Genomic DNA, 21,947 nt, shown 5'->3' with positions numbered 1-21,947 from the left:
TCTGACTCTGGATTCCCACACACATTAACATACACACACACACACACACACACACACACACACACACACACACACACACACACTCGCACTCTCACAGCTCACAATCACAGGCCAAGTTTATTGCACAAACTGTGATAAAAATCTTTGCCTTGAGTAAAGCAGTGGATTTCCCTTCTTTAAAGCTGGACTGTGTGTGTGTGAGAGTGTGTATGTGTTTGTGTATATATATATATATATATATATATATATATATATATATATATATATATATGTGTGTGTGTGTGTGTTTGTGTGTGTGTGTGTGTGCGCACTGCTGCGTACGGACGCAAGGATCACGTCTTGTTCATGAACTTAGCCAACATTTGCTGAATGTGTAGCCGCGAGAGGTTGAGGACGGAGTGCCGCGCTCTGGGGTTGCCCGCCAAGACAGGCATGTGTCTGCGGTGGGCGTGGTGGCGGTGGGCGGGGCTGCTCTCGGCCGAGCGGCTGCGCTGAATGGCCGGCCCGCCGAGGGCGGGGTCGTGGGGGAAGGGTTCCGTCTCCATGGTGGAGGAGGAGAACACATACGACGCCAGTCTTCTCAAATGGGCGGGCCTCGGGAAAGAGTGTGGTGGGTGTGGCCTGTCCTCCTCCAACTGAAAGAGACCAATAAGAGCGGAGGGATCAGGCGGGGGGAAAACGCGCACCAAAAAAGTGTGCTTATAGATCTAGAAATATCTAAATATAAAAATATATATATATATATTTATGTGTGTATGTGTGTTCCGGATCTATAACACGGCAATAAAAAAAAACACACACACATCAGATGTACAAGCGAGTTGCTGTATTAGGTAATGAGTGTCAGATGGGTTGTACAGAATGTAGATCTGCTGTCCCAGTGATGAGGACAGGCCTCACCTACACATATTGACCTGCTCTGCTTATAGGTGAGGGAGAAGGTGAGTATGCACTTGATGTTTGGACGGAGCTGAGCTGCACAGACAGACATCTGTGTGACTATGGAATGTGCAAATAACCCTGGCCTGTGAATTGTGGAGAGAGTGAGGCCGAGCATCCGCACGGTCATGCAACCAATCACACACAATCACGCAGTGAGACGAGGCTAAAAATAACCGCATTCACTCTTCCTCAAATATTCACTCAAACACACACACACACACACACACACACACATACACTTCAGCATATACAAGTCTACAGGCACCTTGCACACAGGTTCACATCCCCTAAAGACCTCTGCCACAGTACAGTACGTCTACAAGCAAACCGCACAGGCAACAGAACCCTATACACTTCAATGCTCAAACAAAGGAAGCAAAAGCTCAGACTGAGTGAAAACTTTATATGGATCCGCATTTACAGTAGGAGACAACACTGTAAATGCAGTGATTGGAGAGAACTTCGCACATCCAGCGGCCTAACTGGGCCATGTTGGCAGTTGTTTCACTCGTAAATTATTTTATAGTGACACGTCTGATTACTAATTGTTCTGAGACCTTTTTTAAATCACTTCCCAGACCCATCTCCATCTACTACCGTCTCTCTATAGGCCTCAGAGATCTTTTTGGATTCCTCCATGGAGATCCTACTCACCTCAACAATCAAAAGCAAACAAAACTGAATGGTTGAGGTTTAACTAATATGAATGAGCGCTTTAACATGTTGATTTTGATTGGCTGTTTCTGAGGTAAAGGTTTACCTTACGAATAGGACTTAAATGCTGTGCCGCACAGTAGAACAGCGCAGTTACCAGAGTTTTATGACTCTGGGCTTTTGTTGTTTAATGATATTTTGACACAGGCAAAACGCCCTCGTTCTGGCAACATGCTGCCAGGAAGCCTTAGTACAATGATTTTTATTGAAGAATTATTCAAGAATGAAAGAACTGCTGTGGTACATTTAAGAGACCAGCACTAGTTACACTATACTATTGGTTATAGGGCTGGGTGATATGGCAAAACTACTATATTATAATATTTAAGGACATTTTTTATGATTTACAATATATCTCATTAAACATGTAATTACAGACTAAATACATCAGTAACGACAGACTATGAACGTAATTTTCAGGTCTGCGTCGCCGCGCCCACCCCGGGGGTGGTCCCAAGCCGCGGTCCACAGGCTTCACGTTTGTATTTTGGTTATTCATTATCCCTGTATTGCTGCGTTTTCTTGTGTTTACCTCTGCTTTTGTTGCTATTAAAGCAGTCTTGCATCGCACCGTCCCTGCAAGTGTTCACCCGTCATTGTCTGATCTAGCCAGTCATGACAGTAATGAAACGTCCAGCTGATCAGTGTTTGTTAAGCACTGACGATGCTTAGAAAAACATACTGTGTATCACAATAACTAAAAAAATTATCACTATACAATAAAATATTTTCATTTTGCCCAGTCCTACTTGGTAATAAAACAAGCCAGTAATCAGCATTCTCCAAGTATTTGACAATATCTAAAAATTATCACAATAATGATAAAATAGCATCATATTACCCACCATTGTTTATTAAACATGTTTTCCACTTTTGTCCAATTTTTTAAATCTAGTGCCTTTTTGTAAAGTCTTTGTAAAGTTATTAAATTTTACATTTTGAATGTTTCAGTAACCAAATTTACTGCAAAGCCTTAAAAATAACTTCTTTACTTAAAATGATTTTGCCTTCCGGCCTTCAGTCCACAACAAACTTTGCCACTACACATTGCAACCCCACATTTGGGCACCCCTGGTCTAGTGTAACTTCATATCCTTCCCTACAGATAAAACAGAATGCCATCTATGAGCACCAGTCAAGTCCACATAGATGCGTAAATATCCAAGAAACGACACTTCGGACAGTCATGCCAACACCAGAGAAAAACCAATCAAATCTATGTTGGAGGGTGAACATAGATTTTCAAGTTGGGTCTGGGCTACAGAACATTTGGAACACAGAAGACCTCTTAAAAGCCTTTGGCTGCAAAGCTTTTAAGTGAGCAATTAGAAACGGACAAATGGAAAACCGAGAAAACTGGTGAAGGTCACCAAATAAATAAAGAAATAAACATAAATAAATATAAATAAATAAATCCTTCAACTGAGGCTCAAACCTATTCGTCGACACATTCATTCACAAGCAGTCCCACGTCTCTTCGGTGACGAATGAAAAAGGGAAGGAAATAAAGCAATAGTTTGGCACAGAACCCAGCTTGTACTGTTACAAAGCTAATGTTGCTAACAAGTAATAGACCCTTATATCCCTCCAATTAGCACTGCACGCTTACCACAGGTTTACCAGACAGACTTGTACAAGCGTGCATGGCTTGGAATGTACAGTAATACAGTACCGTTACTGGCCGCTACAGAAATGTCCACTGCAAAAATCTGTAACATCAGTATTTTCAGAGGTGTCTGAACTAATCACAGGGCTGGGAGATATGGTAAAAATGTATGTATATCCCAATATTAAAAAAAATAAATTTTCACATTGTTTACCATGATATTTTGACATGCTTACAGATTTGAAAAACTGCCCTGTAGGACTAATCAGGCTCTTTGTTATTAAAATTTATTGATTGCACTATCACGGGACAGTGAGGTTCAACCTTGTCCCATTGGCCGTTTCTCAAGTAGAACCTGAGACAGCGTGACGGGGTGGTTTTTAGTGTACTAGGTCGTAACAGTATGAATTTGAGAATAAATAGGTCCATATTGAGTTGTTAGGTTAGACAGAGGTGTAATCAGTATCACTACTCAGTACCGAAATATATTTGAGAATCAGGTATCGGTATCGGAAAGGGAAAAAGGGGTATGGTGCGTCAATTCTGTGCAGTTTTACTTGCTAGCTACATTATCTACACTGAAACTAAAGGGGCAGCCCTCAAAACACAGAACACGCCGCCAATTAGCGAAAGTTGTTGCCAAACTATTACTTTAGAGATTGAAAGATTGCATGCCATCACCGCCCCCACCCAACCCCCCCAAGACACAGACCCACACCAAGGTGAGCTCTTACCTGTCTGTGTGGGCCTAATGGCTCAGACTCCCTCCTGTGTGGGCTGGTATGTGGTAGCGCGTGACCGGGCGAATGGGCGGGGCTTGGCCCTGCCCCATCGTCCCCGGCCAATCCCATCATCCCGCGCTGAGTTTTGGGTCGGACCACAGCCTCTGCGCCTCCCCCTCGCCGCCTCCTCTCCTCATGCTCCTCCAGGGGGCGCAGCTCCTCTGGCTCTTCGTCTGTGGTTCCGGACGTGGTTGGCTCCGCTCCTGGGTGGAAGTCCCTCAGCTCCGTCTCCTTGTCGATGATGACCCACTCCCTGCTGTCAAAATCCTCCTCCTCCGCCAGGGGCACCGAGCGGATGAAGGCGTTGCTGTGGGCCTCCTGGTCCCCGTCACCCGACACGTCGTGGCGTCCTCCGGCGTGGCGGTCCACCTGGCCAGCATCCAGCGAGAGCATTTGGGCCGGCTGGGAGGAGTACACGTGCCGGGAGGGGGAGCCCAGCATGTCCAGACGGGAACTGTCAAGACAGGAAAAAAGAAAAGAACACTGAGTGCTGCTGCTTTATCCGCGAGATTAGAAACCCTGACTTTAAAAGGAAATGCATCACTGTAACACTCTCAGAAAGAATAATCTGTCTACAGAGACTCATTCTATTCAAATATGATGTATAAACCAAATGACAATGTCTTCAAATCAAATCAAATCAAATTTTATTTGTCACATACATAGTCATACACAGTATAACTTGCAGTGAAATGCTTTTATGACAGTCTGCCCACATCAAGCTATACAATAAAAATCTACATTTAAACTTAACTAAACCTTAACTTAATGAAGTAAAGTGCAAAAGAAAAATAAAATAAAAATAAAACAATAAAAATAGAATAAGTTACATTTAAGTTAAAGAATAAAATATAAAAATATGAAAATATAGAAATATAAGCAAAAAAACAAAAAACAAAATACAAATATATATACAGAGATGAAATAGTGCGTGTGTGTGTGTGTGTATATATATATATATATATATATATATATATATATATATATATATATATATATATATATATATATGTATACATATGTACATATTTATCTGTATGTGAGTGTATGTGTGAGTTAAAAAGAAATATTTTCGTTATTGTCCGTAGTGTGTTTTCCGTGTGCCATGGTTGTTTATTATAAAACAATATATAATTTTTAGAAGAAAATGAAATGGAAAATTCTGGTCTATTCTGGTGCGCTTATTCTAGAGGTCAAAATATGAGGGTAATGGCTATAGAAATGTTTGAATTTCCCAACTAAGCAAACACATATCATGCCCACAGATCTCCTTTTTGAGACCCCAGATTTATCATAAATAAAGGCAGTATAAAAACAGTGCTCATCATTTGTGATCCTCTGGCTCCATAATGGAGCATAGTGCTTATAGTGCTTGGTCCCCGATGATTCCGATGATTCAGAAATCAATGTGTTTTACATCAGTTTTAGATGAAAACTCAATATTAGCCGACTGCCTTGGTTGCTAACAAAGGTCATTTACATAAATTCACAAATGTTTTACACACAATTAGAAAGACGTCCAAGTCCAAATTTAAGAAAGTAAAGCTCTAACCTCAACGTGAGTGAAATCCGACTTTCTTTTTACATTTTTTTTAAGGATATTTTAGCTCTGACTGACCTGTAAAAAAACGTTTTGAGACTTTTGAGAATTCTCTGCTCTCAGTAGACCCTCTCATATGCTCATATGCTTTGTCAAATGTTTATTTCTAACAAATACAATGCAACAATGACCAAATTCCACTGAGCATAGAACTGTATTACTGTACTATGTACTACTAGAATCCTGTGCTTGGGTTATTTTAACATGATCACTGAAATGTGTAACTTAAATCTGTACATATTATCTGGTTAGTTATTATACTGGCAGTACTATAGATTTACATTTTACAGTTTACATTACAACTGTGCTCTTCTACTTGTGCATCAACATTTAACATTTCTGTAGCTTAAATAAACATGGAGTAAAATAAGTAAAATACAATCGGCTAATATTGAGTCTTCATCTAAAACTGATGTAAAAGCATTGATTTCTATGGAACGTCTTCAAATTACATTGCAATGGCAATCGTCAGGGACCAAGCACTATAAGCACTATGCGCCATTATGAAGCCAGTGGATCACAAATGATGAGCACTGTTTTTATACTGCCTTTATTTATGATAAATGTGGGGTCTCAAAAAGGAGATCTGTGGGCAGTACTATAGCTTCAGCTTCTACTCGTGCATCAACATTTAATATTTCTGTAGTTTAAATGAACATGGAGTAAAATAAGTACTTAAAAAAAATAACTTTTTCTTTACAACAGTTTTACACTGTTGACAAATACGGTGTTGCTGCATTTGCAGTATATTAAAGCCTAACAGCAAATGTCCTATGCTACTGTGTTTAAAACTGGTAAAACAAACAGAAAAGAAACTGGAAAGAAAGCTTTTTTGATTAGGAAAACAGCTGGAAAACATCTGTTGGTACTATTAAAAGAATTATATATATATTTTAATGCTTTTAATGCTTTTATAGCATTAATGTAACTTTTAAAACTGTATAAACAGGACCTCACATGTACAGTTAGAATGAAATAATAAACATAAACTGCAGATGTTAGGAACTATTCATTAAAATAGAGTATACAGAGGTCACAGCTATAGGATGTGGTGTTGAAAACTATCAAGTGCCGCTTGATTTCTGTAGCATTCTAGAAATTACATTGCTTATGAGCGTAATGTAAAATGTCATTCTGAATAGTAAATGTGTCATGTTCCTTTTCCCAAAATGATGTTAAATGTACTGAGTCTTTAAATGACACCAAAAATCAGCAAGGTGAGAAACTTACACACAACACACACACACACACACACACTACTCACCGTTTGTCACAGCACTCTCCCCTCCCGTCTGCCCCAGATCCTCGGTCGGATTCGGGACTGTTGACTCGGCGGTACCTGAGGGGTCGGCCTTGAGCCCCAGGGGATTCTGCTTCTCCGCCTCTTGGGGAGACGGGCCGCACCACTCCTGCTGGCTCCTCCTCTTCTGCTGTTACCTGGGTCTGAGAGAGACAGCAAACTTTAAAAGCAGCCAAATATACATATATATATAATTTATTTATTTTATTTTTTTAATAACTTGTAAAATTGACTTGACACTTGTTAACGATTGGCCAACTTTATTTTAATCAAAATAGATTTAGACTATTATTGGATTACATGAAAATCTAAAAGTGTGGACAGGATCAGGATGATTATAGTTATTATATTTGTACTGCAAGGACTAATATATCCTAAAAACTGATTAACTAACAATGTATAGCAGCCCCGAGTTTTAGATAGAGCATGTGGTTGAGAGAGATAGAATACTGGACCCAAACCTCATTAAAATAATAAGCTTTATTTAAATTAGATTTAATTACATTGTTCTAAATATATAAATAATATCTTACATGTACTTTTTGTTCAGAAAAGAGCTGAATATTCCTTTTAGAATGTTAAAAATGTATAATAGTAATAATTTACTGTCAAATAGCAGAGAAAATAAAGATAACTGGGTTGAGAACTGGAATCAGCAAAAAAGTGACTAAAATTTATTTCAATTATGTAACAAATTTCTCCTCAAATACAAGAAACTGACAGCACAACAAGTGAAATAAATATAATGTGATAAAAACAAAAGCCTAATAGTAACATAATGAGTTTCTATCCAAGTCTTTTTGTTTGTTTTTTTTGCTAATATTTCCACTTTAAGTGATATTTTGGGTAATATCGTACATTAAGATATTTTTAGTAAGTTTGAGAAAGCTGTTGAAACACCTGCACATCCTATAGAGGAGTGTTTTCCTGTCAGCCAGGCCAAATCCGTACCTTACTGATGCTGATCCTGAGTTTGTTGCGGTTGAAGTCGGTGTCATCCCACGCCTCCCCACCAGGGGCCGCCAGAGCAGCCTCACAAGGCCTGATGGGTAACAGGACGGGTGGGGCGTTTTCCTGGTCGCTCAAGTGCTCGTCCTGCAGAACGTCGTCGGTGTTCTCCCGTGGCAGCTCACCAGGAACAGGGGTCACATTCACCACCCTGAGCAGCAGAATCAATAGCCAATCAATTAAACACAATTCAGCTAGTCAGGCGCAACCGAACTCCGGGCCCGAGCCAACAAACTGTAGCAGGTCCAACAAACCTGATTCTGCACAACCTAGCACATGCTGTCAAATATGGCACAGTATTCAGACATTAATGGTTAAAACATGGTTGGAAATCATGGTTGATCTCTACTCCATTCATCAGTGGTCAGTTTCTGGACATTTCTGGTCAGTAGACTGTTCAGCATTAGATAGATACGCACAGTCACTGCTTCTACAAGCACCATCCTTTGGTCACTGCAATCTATAACCCTTAAAAAAAAACTATATATTGCTTTGGGGTTGCTATGATGTTGCTAGGTGGCTGCAGGGCAATTGCTATGGCATCTCAGGCAGTTGCTATGGGGTTGATAGATATTTGCTAGGTGGTCCCTAAGCAGTTGCTATGGCGTGCCAGGTGCTAAGGAGTATGATATTCCAGGTGGCTGCCAAGTGGTTTCAATGGAGTTGCTTAGGGGTTGCTAGGTGGTTGACAGAGAGTTGCTTTTGTATCCCAGGTGGATGTTAAGGGGTTGGTATGTGGTGGCTAACTGGTTTACAATGTTGTTTCTAGGTGGTTTCTGTGGTATCCAGGTGGTTGCTATATTGTTGCTAGGTGGTAGCTATAGGGGTGGCTAGGAGATTGATATGCTATCCCAGGTGATTGCTATGCTGTTGCTAAGTGGTTTCTATGAAGTTGCTGAGGGGTTGTTAGGTGGTTGATAGGCCTGTTGCTATGATATCCCAGGCGGTTGCTATGGGTTTGATAGGTGATTGCTAACTGGTTTGCAATGGTGTTTCTGGGTGGTTTCTGTGGTATCTCAGGTGGTTGCTATGGTGTTGCAAGGTGGTTGCAATGGGGTGGCTGCAAGCCAGTTGCTATGGTATCTCAGGTGGTTGTTATGGGGCTGGTAGATGTGTGCTAGGTGGTTTGCTATGGCGTTGCTAGGTGGCTGCAAGGCAGTTGCAATGGTATCTGAGGTGATTGCTAAGGGGTTGCTAAGTAGTTTCTATGGAGTTGCTTAGGGGTTGTCAGGTGCTTGATAGGCAGTTGCTATGCTATCCCAGGCGTTTGCAATTGAGTTTCTAGGTGGTTTCTTTGGTTTCCCAGGTGGTTGCTATGGTGTTGCTGAGTGATTACTATGGCAGTGCTAGGTGGCTGCAAGGCAGTTGCAATGGTATCTGAGGTGATTGCTATGGGGTTGCTAAGTAGTTTCTATGGAGTTGCTTAGGGGTTGTCAGGTGCTTGATAGGCAGTTGCTATGCTATCCTAAGTGTTTGCTATGGGGTAAATACGTAGTTGTTAACTCGTTTGCAATGGTGTTTCTAGGTGGTTTCTATGGTTTCCCAGATGGTTGCTATGGGGTTGCTAAGTAATTTCTATAAAGTTGCTTAGGTCAGGTGGTTGATAGGCAAAAGCTATGGTATCTGAAATGTTTGCTATGGGGTTGATGGGTGGTTGCTAACTGGTTTGCAATGGTGTTCCTAGCTGGTTTCTATGGTTTCCCAGGTGGTTGCTAAATGCTGGTTTGTATATTTTGCTCTCTTTTTGTTAAACTGCAAATGAAATACCCCTGAATTTTAGTCAGTGAGGGCAATAACTGCCCGGAAAATAATAACACACTTCCTCTTATAATAATAAATAAATAATATGCATGTATTTTTATTCATATTTATTTATTTATTTTTATTTATACGTCTAATAATACAATTCATTCTTTTTTTTTTCCTGGCAAACGTAGGTCACGTCTCCGATAAATATCTTTCCCCTAGACGAGCCGACAGGAGAGAAAACCTCCCCTGCATGTGAATGGGGTAATTAAGCTTGGCTAACTCGTACGTTTGGCCACGGATCAAGAAGGAAAGCAGCTGGAGGAAGGTCGAAAACAGACGCTTCGTTTCATTTAAAAGACGAAGAGAGAGGCTCTCAGACTTTAAGTGGATTACGCTGATGTTTCTTAATTAAGTGTGGCTCTTGGCTGGACATTGGCTGGCTGGAGGTGATCTGAGTTTTGTATGTGGGTATGTTAAAATTCCCAAACCAGTACTTTGCTACAGGTGTTGCCAAAAAGCTGTTGTCTATACATCATATGGACAAAAGTATTGGGACACCTGCTGTTTCTTTTGAAATCAAGAGGATTTGTAAAGAGAGTGTATCCTGCTTTTTTGTTGGAGTAACTTTCTCTACTGTCCAGGGAAGAAGGCTTTCTACTAGATTGTGGAAGAGCATTGCTGTGAGGATTAAGGATGTGAACTAAATCCAGCAACAAGAGCATAAGCGAGGTCAGGATGTTGGATGATGATCACCACCCCACCTCATCATCCCCAACTCCCCAACTCAGCTCAAAAGTTGGGGGGTGCGGGGGTGCTTTACACCCCTCTAGCCTACGCCTGGCATTAGGAGGCATGGTTCTAATAGGTTCATGTATATCTGCTTCAGAGAGTCTGATGGTATGGCCGGACTTCTCTACAGGGACTAGCCAAGCTGTGTGTGTGTGTGTGCATTTGCACATTCATGTCAGCAATGGATGCAACTTCAAGTTAAAGGGGTCCACAAACAAATAGCGTATGGAGTGTTACTTTAGTATGTATTTCTGTTGGTGTGTTTAAAGAGCCACCAGCTGTAGCCAATCATGATCACTTACCACAAGTTAAGAGGCCTTGGTCCTGGTAAGCTCTAAGTGGGCATATGGGGGCTATATATTTTTGACCCTGTGTTGGTTTCAGAAACTGTGACTACAAATAATGTGGGGCTTGCCTTTAGGGAAATCAGATGTAGGCATAGCAGTATCCAGCGACCGCATTAAACAGCTCAATCTCCCGCAGAGATAATGGCGTAGGTGTGCGTTTCTGTGCTCACCCGACTATGGCTGCAGTCTGCCGTGTGTTCTGCTGAGGAGGTGTGGCGGTGCTGTTTGAGGATAAGGAATCGGTTCCTGCTTTCTCCCAGTCAAACGGCTCATTCTCCGTTATCTCTCTCTCCTTCATACTGTTCTCAAATACTCCCATCAGCAACTGCAAAGAGAAATGAAGAGAGGTACCATAGAAAGCATTTACTGAGCATTTAGGTTGATCCTTGATGACATCACCATGCCCTTATAATAATAATAATAGCCAACAATGTCATGTACAACCTCCCGCTTCCACCATCCATCATCTATCCTTCTTAATACTGTGTTTCACTCCGGGCCGAATAGGGGGGTGTCACTATGACCAGAGCATTGCTAGTCTGAATCCTGGTCATGCTGCTAGCTATGGGCAGACGGAGCCCAAAAAGGAGCATGGTTTCCCTGGCTCTCTCCAGGGTGGGTGGATGCTCACTTTCTCCCCACAGCACTCAGTGCACAGTGCCCCCCCACAGTGCAATGATGGCCGGCAAGAGGGGGAATGTCTGCTGGCCGAGGCATCAGAGCTGGGTACACTGCGCTTTCCTCTGAGCGCGTGGGTTGCCTGCCCCAGACATCAAATAAGAAAAAAAGAGGTGGTGGCTGGCTGCACATGTGTCGGCCTTCACCCTCCCAGTGGCGGGAGCATTGCATGTGATGGGGAGAATATGTATGGGTTGAGTGGAAAATGGGTAAAGAAAAAATGTGTATCATGTATTGAGCAGGCATCCGATGAAAAAGCTGGATCGGATATCGGAGGGAAAAAAGGAACTAATCCAATCTGATCCTGTAAGAAATCAGACCCTCACACCCTGTGACTGTCATGTGATTCCTCCTATGGTGTTTGAGCAGTGTGACATAGCTACAGGTATTGGATAGCTGTATCAGAAAATAATGAAGTGTATAATCTATAAGTCTATAACCCCGCCCCCCGTGAGGCTGGTTTACCTGGTAATCAGGTTTGGTATAGTAGTCGAGGCCAAGCACGTGGTCCAGGAAGATATAAAACTCCGAGGGCATGTGTTTCAGCAGCATTTTGTGCTCGTAGCGCTCCTTAATCTGGCCCACTTGCTCCTGTCGAAAAATGGAGAAATCAACTCATGCTTACATCTGTCTGCATCGCCCCGCCCACCCAGCTCTGACGGGTCATCTCTCGGCAGTATAGCAAAACCTGGATGCCGCCTCACCTTGTCCTTGATCTTCCGCCATGGTAACTGTCCGACAGTAAACTCCACCAGCATGTAGAACAAGGACCACAAATCGTCATGACGACCCATTTCCTGCGAAAACCAGAAACGTTAATAGTTTCTTATTCAGCAATTTGTCCAAGAATGTTGCACCTATCTGCAAAATAACTCCTGACAGTGTTCGTGAGCAGACGTGTGGGGACGTTCAGGCACTCCTGGTCAAATTGATTTATTGTTGATTTTCTATTTTTTTTATGTTTCCTGGGTTAATTTACCACTACAGAAAAATGAAAAGGTCAAAGGTGGCATGTATAAATGTTGCAGCGCATGCGTAGATGTGTTATTTTTTATTTTTAAATAGGTGTATTATTTATGTATGCTCATCCTGTAACTGCTTTACTTAATCTTAAAGTATTTTATGATTCATTTATTAATTAATTTGTCATTATTTCATATTTTTAGTTCTGTTTGATCTTGTTTCATTATCAATTACTTTAGTTTACTTACATTTAAACTCAAACTTTTAATTTGCTTATTTAATTTTAATTCCTTTATTGTTTAATTGAATGTTGTTTATTATTTATTTCCTTGTTATTGAATTTTACTTTTTCATTTTTACTCTTCTAAATCATTTCTATTTTGTTAATTCATCTTTGCAAGTTTATTTTAATGTATTCTGCCTTATTTTGTTTTCTTTGTCTTTTCATTGTAATTATTATTATTTTATTTTTCTTAATCTTCAATCTCATTAACTTTTAATTAATTCATTATATTATCCTTGTTAATAAACGTTACTTTTTTTCATTTTCATTTGTTTATTTAGTTTTCTTAGTTTTCATTGGTTTTAAGCTGATTTAAAGCCACAAATCCAGACTTCTCTATTTGCATTCTCAACTAAACTGGAAATGAAAATTAATTTTTGTTTCATATTTTCAATGTAAAATCAAATCTGGGATGATAGACGGATGCTAGTTGTCATTTTTTCATCATTTTAATATTATTTTAGTGTCACATTTCAAAATGTACATTACAGGTAATACAGTACATTAAGAGTGTGTGGCCGTGCTTACAGATTATTATATCATTAGGACTGAGGTTCTACTCACTTTGTTTTTGTGAGCGTTGACAGAAGCATATCGCACCGTTCCACGAAAACCTGCCACCGTTCTTGGCTGAAAAAGATACAATTAACAGCTTCGACACAACAACAGAAATCAGGTTCTAGCTAATAAACATAAAACAGTAATAAACTGATAAATATCTGAGATGTAATTCAAGGGCTAAGGGTATAACATGTGAAGGACTAGCATTGTGGGTTGTGTATCTTATGTACTTGTAGTAAGAAGAACTTCACATGGAAGACCTTCGAGACCTACCGTGACAAACCTTAGTTAAAATAATCGCATTGAAATGATTATTAATATTATTATTTATTTATTTTATTAAACTATAGAATAGAGATACACTACAGATACACAACATAGACAACATATAATATATAATAAAGTCCATGATAACCTTAAGAAATGTGCAGATGCATCCAATTTCTCCCCAATTTAGATCACCAATTACCCAACTCGTACGTACCCCCCCCCCCCCCCATCACATGCAACACCCCCGACACTAATGAGGGCGAGACCAACACACGCCCCCTCCGACACGTGTGCAGTCAGCCACACCTCCTTATCGAACTGCCGCCGATGCGACGTCACCAGGCAATCAACCAACTTGCCTGCAGGGAAGCGCTGTATACCCGGCTCTGACGCACCGGCTAGCAGACGCCAGTGACAGTCAGTGCTGCACTAGAAAGTGATGTGGGAGGATACCGCCATCTACCCACCCTAGAGACAGCAAGGCCAATTAGCAGTGTGATCGGGATACGAACCAGCGATCCTCTGATCACAGTGACAGGACCGCTGGACCACCCCGGGGCCCTACTGTTCATTTTCTGATATGCTTGCAATTACTAAGAGTGAAAGGAACAATATTAAAGGCTCATAACTGGACTAGAAGAAAGGGACAGGTGTACAGGTGTCCAGGCTGGAGGAGTAAAAGGTCTTAAGTCAAGGCCGTACAGCACTCAAGAGTAGGGAATACCAGGATGCCTGGTTTAAGCTTCTCATTACAGAAGAAAGCAGGTTAAACACTCACAATATGACTCTCGCTATGGTAATGGGGACAAGCATCTTACGGGGAAAAGCATGCGCTTCCAACATAAAGGCCAAAAAGGAACTGCAAAACATAAGAAAAAAATGTTGTAAACTGTAAAACACAAAACAATGCACAACATATGAAAACAGGTCCGGAAATAAGACCCGACTGTGATCATTAAGGATGGAATGGATTCAAATGTGTATTCTACTTAAAGGCCCAATCAAGACGGTTATTATTATATACAAATGCAGTCAAAACAATGACCAAGCTGGATTCTGTCTGGGGGGACAAAAGCCAAATAACGTATCCAGACTGGGTCTTTAATAAAGAAATACGACTTAAAGGTTAAAGCAAATTATTCAACAGAACAGAACAACACAAAACAAGTCAAAAAATGTATTAAATGATATGAATAAATAAAATCGTATGTTAGTAAAAGTGTTCTAGCAATGTCTAGCTACAGTTTCATGCTGTTTCTCAGTGCTATGACGACCTGATACAGATTTCTTGTCACTTAAAGCAACCGGAGTAGAAATCGGAAACCCATCGAATCCGATATTTCTGTTTTCATACGTAAACAATCGTACCCTGCGTTCATTTCGTCCATATTAGCGCTGTGTTAGCACACAGGTATGGATGGAACGGAGCAGTAACACGGGAAATCGTGGAGCCCATAGTTCAAGCGAAACATTACGACATTACGACGAAACGTCAGACTCCGCACTGCCCTCTAGTGGACATAAAGGATGCATAGAAGTATGTGGGCAGTGACGTATTCATTTTCATATGTAACGGGACTGTAAATGAGCCTTCAGACGTTCAGATGGCTTGCTTGCTAACGGACGAAGGCTAGTAGTCCACGATTAGCATGTCTGCTAATCAGTGACTATTCACCTTGCTTGATTGTTAGCCTTAACCAAAACATTTTTTTAATATAGTCGATACCCGATCCACAAAACTATGCCTGGATTGGCCTGACTCGGATCAGGATGTCCCTACGAACCCTACTCATTGACGAAGTGAAGCAACTGAACAGGCTAGCTAACGTTGTTGTGTATTTTGTTACGGTAGATAAATATAACCCTTGGCTTCCATATCCATAACCGGTCTTGGCATTTTAATGGAAATGCACATACAGGCCTATTTAAATGTATAACTGTGCTTGTGTGGGCGCGAGTGTGTATGTGCTAGAGAACTCCCAAGAGTATTCATTATTGTGTGTGTGTGTGTGTGTTTGCGTGTTCATGCGCAAAACTTCGTGGGCGCCTGCAATGCTGACCTGGCTCAAATCAATACGAGCCAGCTGAGTCAGCAAAAATAATAAAAACGCTTCTACTATGCCGAGACCCTTAAATGAATTACTCAGACACACACAAGCATAATCTACTTCTATTACACATGGAAATTCACATCTATCGACCCTCCAGCCACCCCTCCACAATGTGGATCTGTATCTTATACTGTAAACGTATAAAAAAAACGATGAGCTCACTAGACGAAATTACCCATGTATAATTTATTTTTACATACTTGGTTACGCATGTCCTTGACGTAATAACAGCTTTAGCGCTAGCAGGTAAGGACCAGACCAGTCTTGAAAGAGAGAGTTCCTGTCCATATGGACCGGTGTAGCCCTTACCTGACAGGACTGGCCCTGCCATTAAAGCGAAGGTTTGGTGAAAAGTCAAATAAACATGATTGACCGCTGACCCCAGGCGCAACCCATCAGCCAGGACGCTTTTGAAATCTGAAGTTTGCTTTGGTAGTTTAGAGCACGAGATGTTAGGCTAACATTGCTAACAAACACTGGACCTACACTGTCACCGATTTCACTACTTTTTACTTATTAGCAGGATATGCAAGGATATGCGCTGTCCTATTTGCTTTCCCTACGCTACATCTAATCACCCCGGCCAGTCTTACGAAGCATCTTCAGTTCGCAGCACAAAGCCCGAAGTCCTAAAAAGATGAGCTTGGGATACTTACTGGCCGCACCTCCCCGTTGGTGTTGGTGTACTGTCGAGCCAGGCCGAAGTCCAGCATGTAACACTTCCTGTAGGTGGACGGCAGCCGACCCATGGCGAAGTTCGACTGCGGAGAAGGTAGATATTCACTGTTACCCAACACTGAAGGGCCTCGCCCACTAAAACACAGCACTTCCTTTTCAGTTGTCTCTAATTTAGTCATTTCCACTTTCCACCCATTGGTTAGAACTCCTCGATCATACGAGGCCAGTGCTGGGAGGGTGAAGGTCAGCATGTGCTTCCTCTGAGTCACACTGGCTCTAATGTAGCATCATTGGACAGTTCATTACGCTTGGAGGAGAACACTAACTGCCAGTTCTGTCACATCAGCCAGACAGGCGCGAACCTTCTCCTGCCAGCCCCCTAGTACCCCTACAAAAGTCTGGGTAATGTCCGAGTGAGCCCATGCGTGATTTGAGCAGGTCATTTTCCAGAGAATTCACAGTTGGTCATGCAGTGCCTCTTGCATGCCCTACACAGCCTCCGCCCCTTGCCACGGATTGGCTGTGGTATCTCCCAATGATAAGCTTCCTAGCGCTTAGACTGCTGCTCCACTCAGAAGCCCGATTATTGACATCTAAGGGGTTTATTGAGGCTTTCAGGTTCAGACTGAACACATGACCCATCCTACCTGCAGGGACTCACCTTTACGGATGTCACAGATGGCCTACAAACAAAATCCCTGCCTACTTTCTCAAGCAGCTGGTATCTACACTCTTTAAATTAAAAGGGGGGTTCTTCCAGGGTTCTTTAGCAAAGGCAGCGGTTCTACATAGAAGCATGCCACCTCAAAGAACCATATTTGGATGCTTCAGTGGTTCTCTGCCTGGTCAAAGGGCTCTTCGCCATTATTGTCCTACAGTGTAACTGCCCAAGCCCAGGTCGTTAAGCTGTTTGCCCGACAATTACAGCACGGGTCACAGGTAAACCCTTCCAAAAGCATTTGGTCCGTAGTATAAAACTCAAGGAAACAGATCTTCAGAGGCTGCTAGACGCAGAAGGGTGACAGTATTAATAAAGAGATGAGAAAAGCGTACAGGTTTAATGTCTCGGTGGAGAAAGCCCACGGAGTGAATGGCCTCAATGGACTCCAGGATCTGTTTGCCCAGACGCAGAGTCGTGCTCATGGAGAAGGTCCCCCGAGGCTGACTCCTCCTCAAATCTGCCAGGTTCCTCCCCTAAGGGAAAGCAGCGAGACAGACAGTTAATACAGACAGATAGATAGATAGATAGATAGACAGATAGATGAACATACTCTATATGTCCAAATATTTGTGGACACCCCTCCTAATGAATGCGTTTAGCTTCTTTTTTTTAAAGTTGCACCCATTGCTGACTCAGGTGTGCCAACAGCTTGTGTAGTCACTGTAGAGAGAGGTATTGCCGATAGATTAGGACTCTCCAGCGCAGGAAAACAATAACATATATATAGCCTAATGTAAGCGTGGGCTAGAGGGGTGCAAAGCCCCCAGCATTGAGCTGTGGAGCAGTGGAACTAACAGTGTTCTCTGGAATGGTGGATGGTGCTCCATTCAATATATGAGAAGAGTTAAGATGGAAGAGTTGGGGATGATGAGGTGGGGCGATGATCATCCAACATCCTGACCATCACTAACATTCCTTGTTGAGGAATGCAATCAAATCCTCAGAGCAATGCTGTGAGCCAAAATCTAGTAGAAAGCCTCCTCTGGACAGTAGAGACAGGATAAACTCTTTCTTAATAGCCTTGACTTCAGAAGAAACAGTGATTGAGCAGGTGTCCCAATACTTTTGTCCAATTATAGTGTCGATAAACAGATGGATCAAAATTGATTAAAAACTGATTAAAAATGAGAAACACTGAATTATTTCCTAAAAAAGTATCATCAATTTGAATCGTGAGATTTACACCCCAGCAGAGACACATAGATCAGGGGTTCCCAATCCCAGTCCCCTTCCCAGTACCTGTCCCTGTCCCAGCGCATCCCTAATTCAGCACACCTGATTCAACTCATTAAAGCCCCTGGAAACCTAAATTTGAATGTCTGCTGGATTTCACCAGTACTGCTCTCCACTCCATGTGGAAGGGGCGGTCCTAGAAGTGGGTTAGGTTTACGTCGGCATACCCCTGACCAATCACAAGGCTAACGTGGCTCCGCCCTCTCTTCGAGTCTGAGCAAACATGGAGAGCTAAAGCTAAAGCTTGCCCCATCGTCCCTCACTTTTCGCCACCCACCCACACCCGGCCCTAGTCTTCGCCGCCGAAGTGGAGAGGCGTCGGGCTGGTAACTATGGTAACTTATGTGGACACACACACACACACACACACACAATCAGGATTCTGGGCTGTACCTGCAGCTGCATGACCACATAGTTGAACTTCTCGTTCCTCCCGCAACCGATGAACTTACACACGTGGTTCTTCCCTGTGTGAGGAAAAGATGACCAGTGATGAGCATTAGAGGACCCAACCCTTTCAGGACCACCACAGCACAAACGGCTGAGTAAGCAGCAACCCCCCCCAAATCCCCCAACCCCCCCCCACCACTCAACTCCCACTGCAGAGAGAGGTGTGCACCACATCAAGGAAGCTCCACTGTGTCCTCCATGAAGGTTACACACACACCCACATACACACACACACACACACACAACCCCTCCTTCTTTCTCCAGTCCTTCATGTCTATTAGTCTTCACACACTCACACAGCAAGCACGAAAATAAGGCATGAAAATGGCAACACCAGTGTTTGTGTGTGTGTGTGTGTGTGTGTGTGTGTATATGTGTGTGTGTGCCCCATTTTAACTGAGTCAGTGCTGCACACAGCTGCACATGAGGCTGAACTGAAAGCTCCCTCGCTGTGCTTATTTGTGCCTGTCATAGTGTGCGTGCGTGTGTGTGTTTACTGACCATTAACATTAACACCGCGGTGGTTTATTTATGTTTATGTTGTGTGTGTGTGTGTGTGTGTGTGTGTGTGTGTGAGAGAGAGTTCGGGTGGGGGAGTTGCTGGGCATTAGCCCTCGCTGTGCTTGCTGGTGTGTACAGTGGCACATTATTAATCACTAATGAGCTCTATGGCAACACTGTAGTGCAAATCTCTCTCCCGCTCGCTCGCTCTCTCTCTCACTCCTTTACGGCTGTAGGATCATGGAATTCCGGAATTTTTGGGAATAATAAGGTCCTGACATAACATAAAACCCTGCCTCGAAAACATAGTAATTCAGCTGATGCGCATACGGAAACTAGGCCGACTTAGCCCCGCCCATGTAAAGCAACATTATGTAGCAATGTTACCATACCAGTAACAGGGAGAATGGCGTCTCGGTTATTCCCACTCCCAGGTCGGGTCAGAACGCTGCTGCGACTGCACTGGGGAACTTTTGCTGCCTCTGCATCTCTCAGCTTGTCAACAAATGCATGTGCACAGCTGTCCACGAGGGGGGCACTCAAACCCGTACTGTATTGTCAGCAATGGAGTAAAAGTGAATTGCACTCCGCACCTCTAGGGGGAGCCCAGAAGCCCAAAACACTGGAACTGTACGTGTACGTGTACGTGAACCTCCGCGGTGTGGTGCATGCGGCCCATGCGGGTGGAGCAAGACTGATGAACGCAATGCGGAACCCAGTGCAAGTAAAGCCTGGTGCATGGGAATTTGCACGGTATTGTGGGAACTGTAGTGCATACACTTTTTTTACTTACTAGAAATAAACGAGTGTATCTGATACACAGTCATACACTCACCCTGCAGTTTCTTCAGCACAGCTACCTCCATCTTCAGTACTTGTTTGGGTTGCTGTGCCGACTCCACCTTCAACGCCACATTTTCTCTGGTCAGCAAGTCCAGCGCCTCGTAGATCTCCCCGAATCCGCCACCTCCGATCTTCTTCAGCTACACACACACACACACACACACAAGAAACCACACACATCAAACCTCATCATTTTCCAATGGGGGCCTGCTCTTCCCATTGTGTGGAGGAGAAACCAGCACCAGAACATCCTTACCCAGAGAAATGGCTCGGTTGCCAGTGAGCCATTTGGCAAAATTAGTAATCTTACCTGAAAGTATCACAAATAGCCAGGCCACAAATTCCCCTCCACAAAATGGTAAGAGCACATGTCTGGACGCTGGGGTGGACGTTCTAAATGTAGCACCTTCAACCACAGACGCAGGTCCTCATCGTCTTTGGATGTGGAGCTCCACAACACTCTGAAAACCGGAGCTAGTTAGCTGTGCTCTAAATCAGTGGTTTTTTTAAACCCTGGTCCTGGAGGCACCATACCCTGCCCATTTTAGAGCTTCAGAGCTCATTAACTAGTCCTCTCAGAGCTCCAGGGTGTCCACTTAAACGTGCCGGGCAGGCCAGAGCCCTGAATCTGAGCTCTAAGTAATGTTAAATAGCCTGTTTGAAAATTGGGTTTGCACAGCGAGCCACTTTATGGTCCTTTGTGAGCAGTGTCAGTGAGCAGTAGCCAACATCAGACAGAGCCAAAATGACAGAGCGGTCCTCTTCTACAGAAACCGAAATCTGGAATGCTGTCTGATACGCATTCCAATCTGATATCCTTTCCTGAAGAACTCCTGAGCTTTCAGCTGGAGATGTGCTGAAAGTAGGTGATCAGGCTGAAACTACTCACTCTACAGGAAACACACTGCTAACAACAGAGTGAGTGTGTGTGTGTGTGTATGTGCTGTCTCAGGCTAGATTTGTTACAGATCGGATCGGATTCATGCCGTTTTGCCTTCTGATATTCGATCCGGCATTTCCTGCTGAAACCAGCCTGACATCAGTACCCATCCATGCCGATAAGCCACCTCCTCCCATAGTAATATAGGTTATAATGACTCACACTCCATAATAACAGAGACACACCTCAATCAAGAGCCACTCTGTTTGGGGTCACCGTCCTGTTGAAACACCCGGTTGTGTCCAAATCCAGTGGAGCTGATGGTTCTGAGACTGATGGTTCTGGTTCTGAGACTCTGAGAGACTTATTCCATCCACCGGCAGCTAAACAGCCTCAGAGCACGATGCTGCTACCACCACCATGTTTAACAGCTGATGTAGCGTTCTTAAGGTGGAATGCCTCACCTTTACTCTGATCCCTGTGGCCAAACAACTCAATCTATATCTCATCTGACCATAAAACCTTCCTCCAGAAGGCTTCTTCTGTGTCCAGTCGTCAATTTGGGGAAGGGGGTGCTTTCTTGGACAGCAGCCTCTCAGTCCATGGCGATGGGAAATGAAAGTGATGGCGATGGCTTGACTGTAGACCATAATCCAGGTCAAGACAGGCCTGTGCAGTAGGGTTCTTTGGATCTTCCCCCTTGGATGTTTCCTCTAAGGGTCACAGTTTGGATCTTAACTGCAGGACGCTCATAATCAACACAGAACCTAAAATTGAACCCTGTGGGACGCCACAAAATTAAGTAATTGATGCTAACACATCAGCGTGTTATTTACTTTACTGCATTTATACACCTACAGGAATATTTAGCTGTGGTTAATCCAACTGGATGTAGATCAAATGTCTACATTTGATCATTTCTTATGTTTTGGCATCAT

At 42.9% G+C, this 21,947-nt stretch overlaps 1 protein-coding gene across 1 annotated transcript in view; it reads right to left on the bottom strand.

Annotated features, from left to right (window-relative positions):
- The window catches only part of ttbk1b (tau tubulin kinase 1b), a 55,238-nt gene that overhangs the window by 21,303 nt on the left and 11,988 nt on the right, over positions 1-21,947 (bottom strand). The window contains exons 3-13 of the mRNA XM_072689995.1: positions 20,122-20,269; positions 18,729-18,802; positions 17,435-17,575; positions 16,360-16,464; positions 13,326-13,391; positions 12,220-12,312; positions 11,981-12,106; positions 11,008-11,162; positions 7,896-8,103; positions 6,909-7,087; positions 3,997-4,498 (exon numbers count right to left, since the gene is read on the bottom strand). Coding sequence (XP_072546096.1) covers positions 3,997-4,498; positions 6,909-7,087; positions 7,896-8,103; positions 11,008-11,162; positions 11,981-12,106; positions 12,220-12,312; positions 13,326-13,391; positions 16,360-16,464; positions 17,435-17,575; positions 18,729-18,802; positions 20,122-20,269 — 1,797 coding nt within the window. The remainder of the gene's footprint in view (positions 1-3,996; positions 4,499-6,908; positions 7,088-7,895; positions 8,104-11,007; positions 11,163-11,980; positions 12,107-12,219; positions 12,313-13,325; positions 13,392-16,359; positions 16,465-17,434; positions 17,576-18,728; positions 18,803-20,121; positions 20,270-21,947) is intronic.

This window comes from Salminus brasiliensis, chromosome 10, assembly GCF_030463535.1.
Source record: "Salminus brasiliensis chromosome 10, fSalBra1.hap2, whole genome shotgun sequence".
NCBI classification, from domain to species: Eukaryota; Metazoa; Chordata; class Actinopteri; order Characiformes; family Bryconidae; genus Salminus; species Salminus brasiliensis.
Note: the sequence above shows the minus strand (reverse complement) of the source record. Positions and strands in the feature narration are given on the sequence as shown.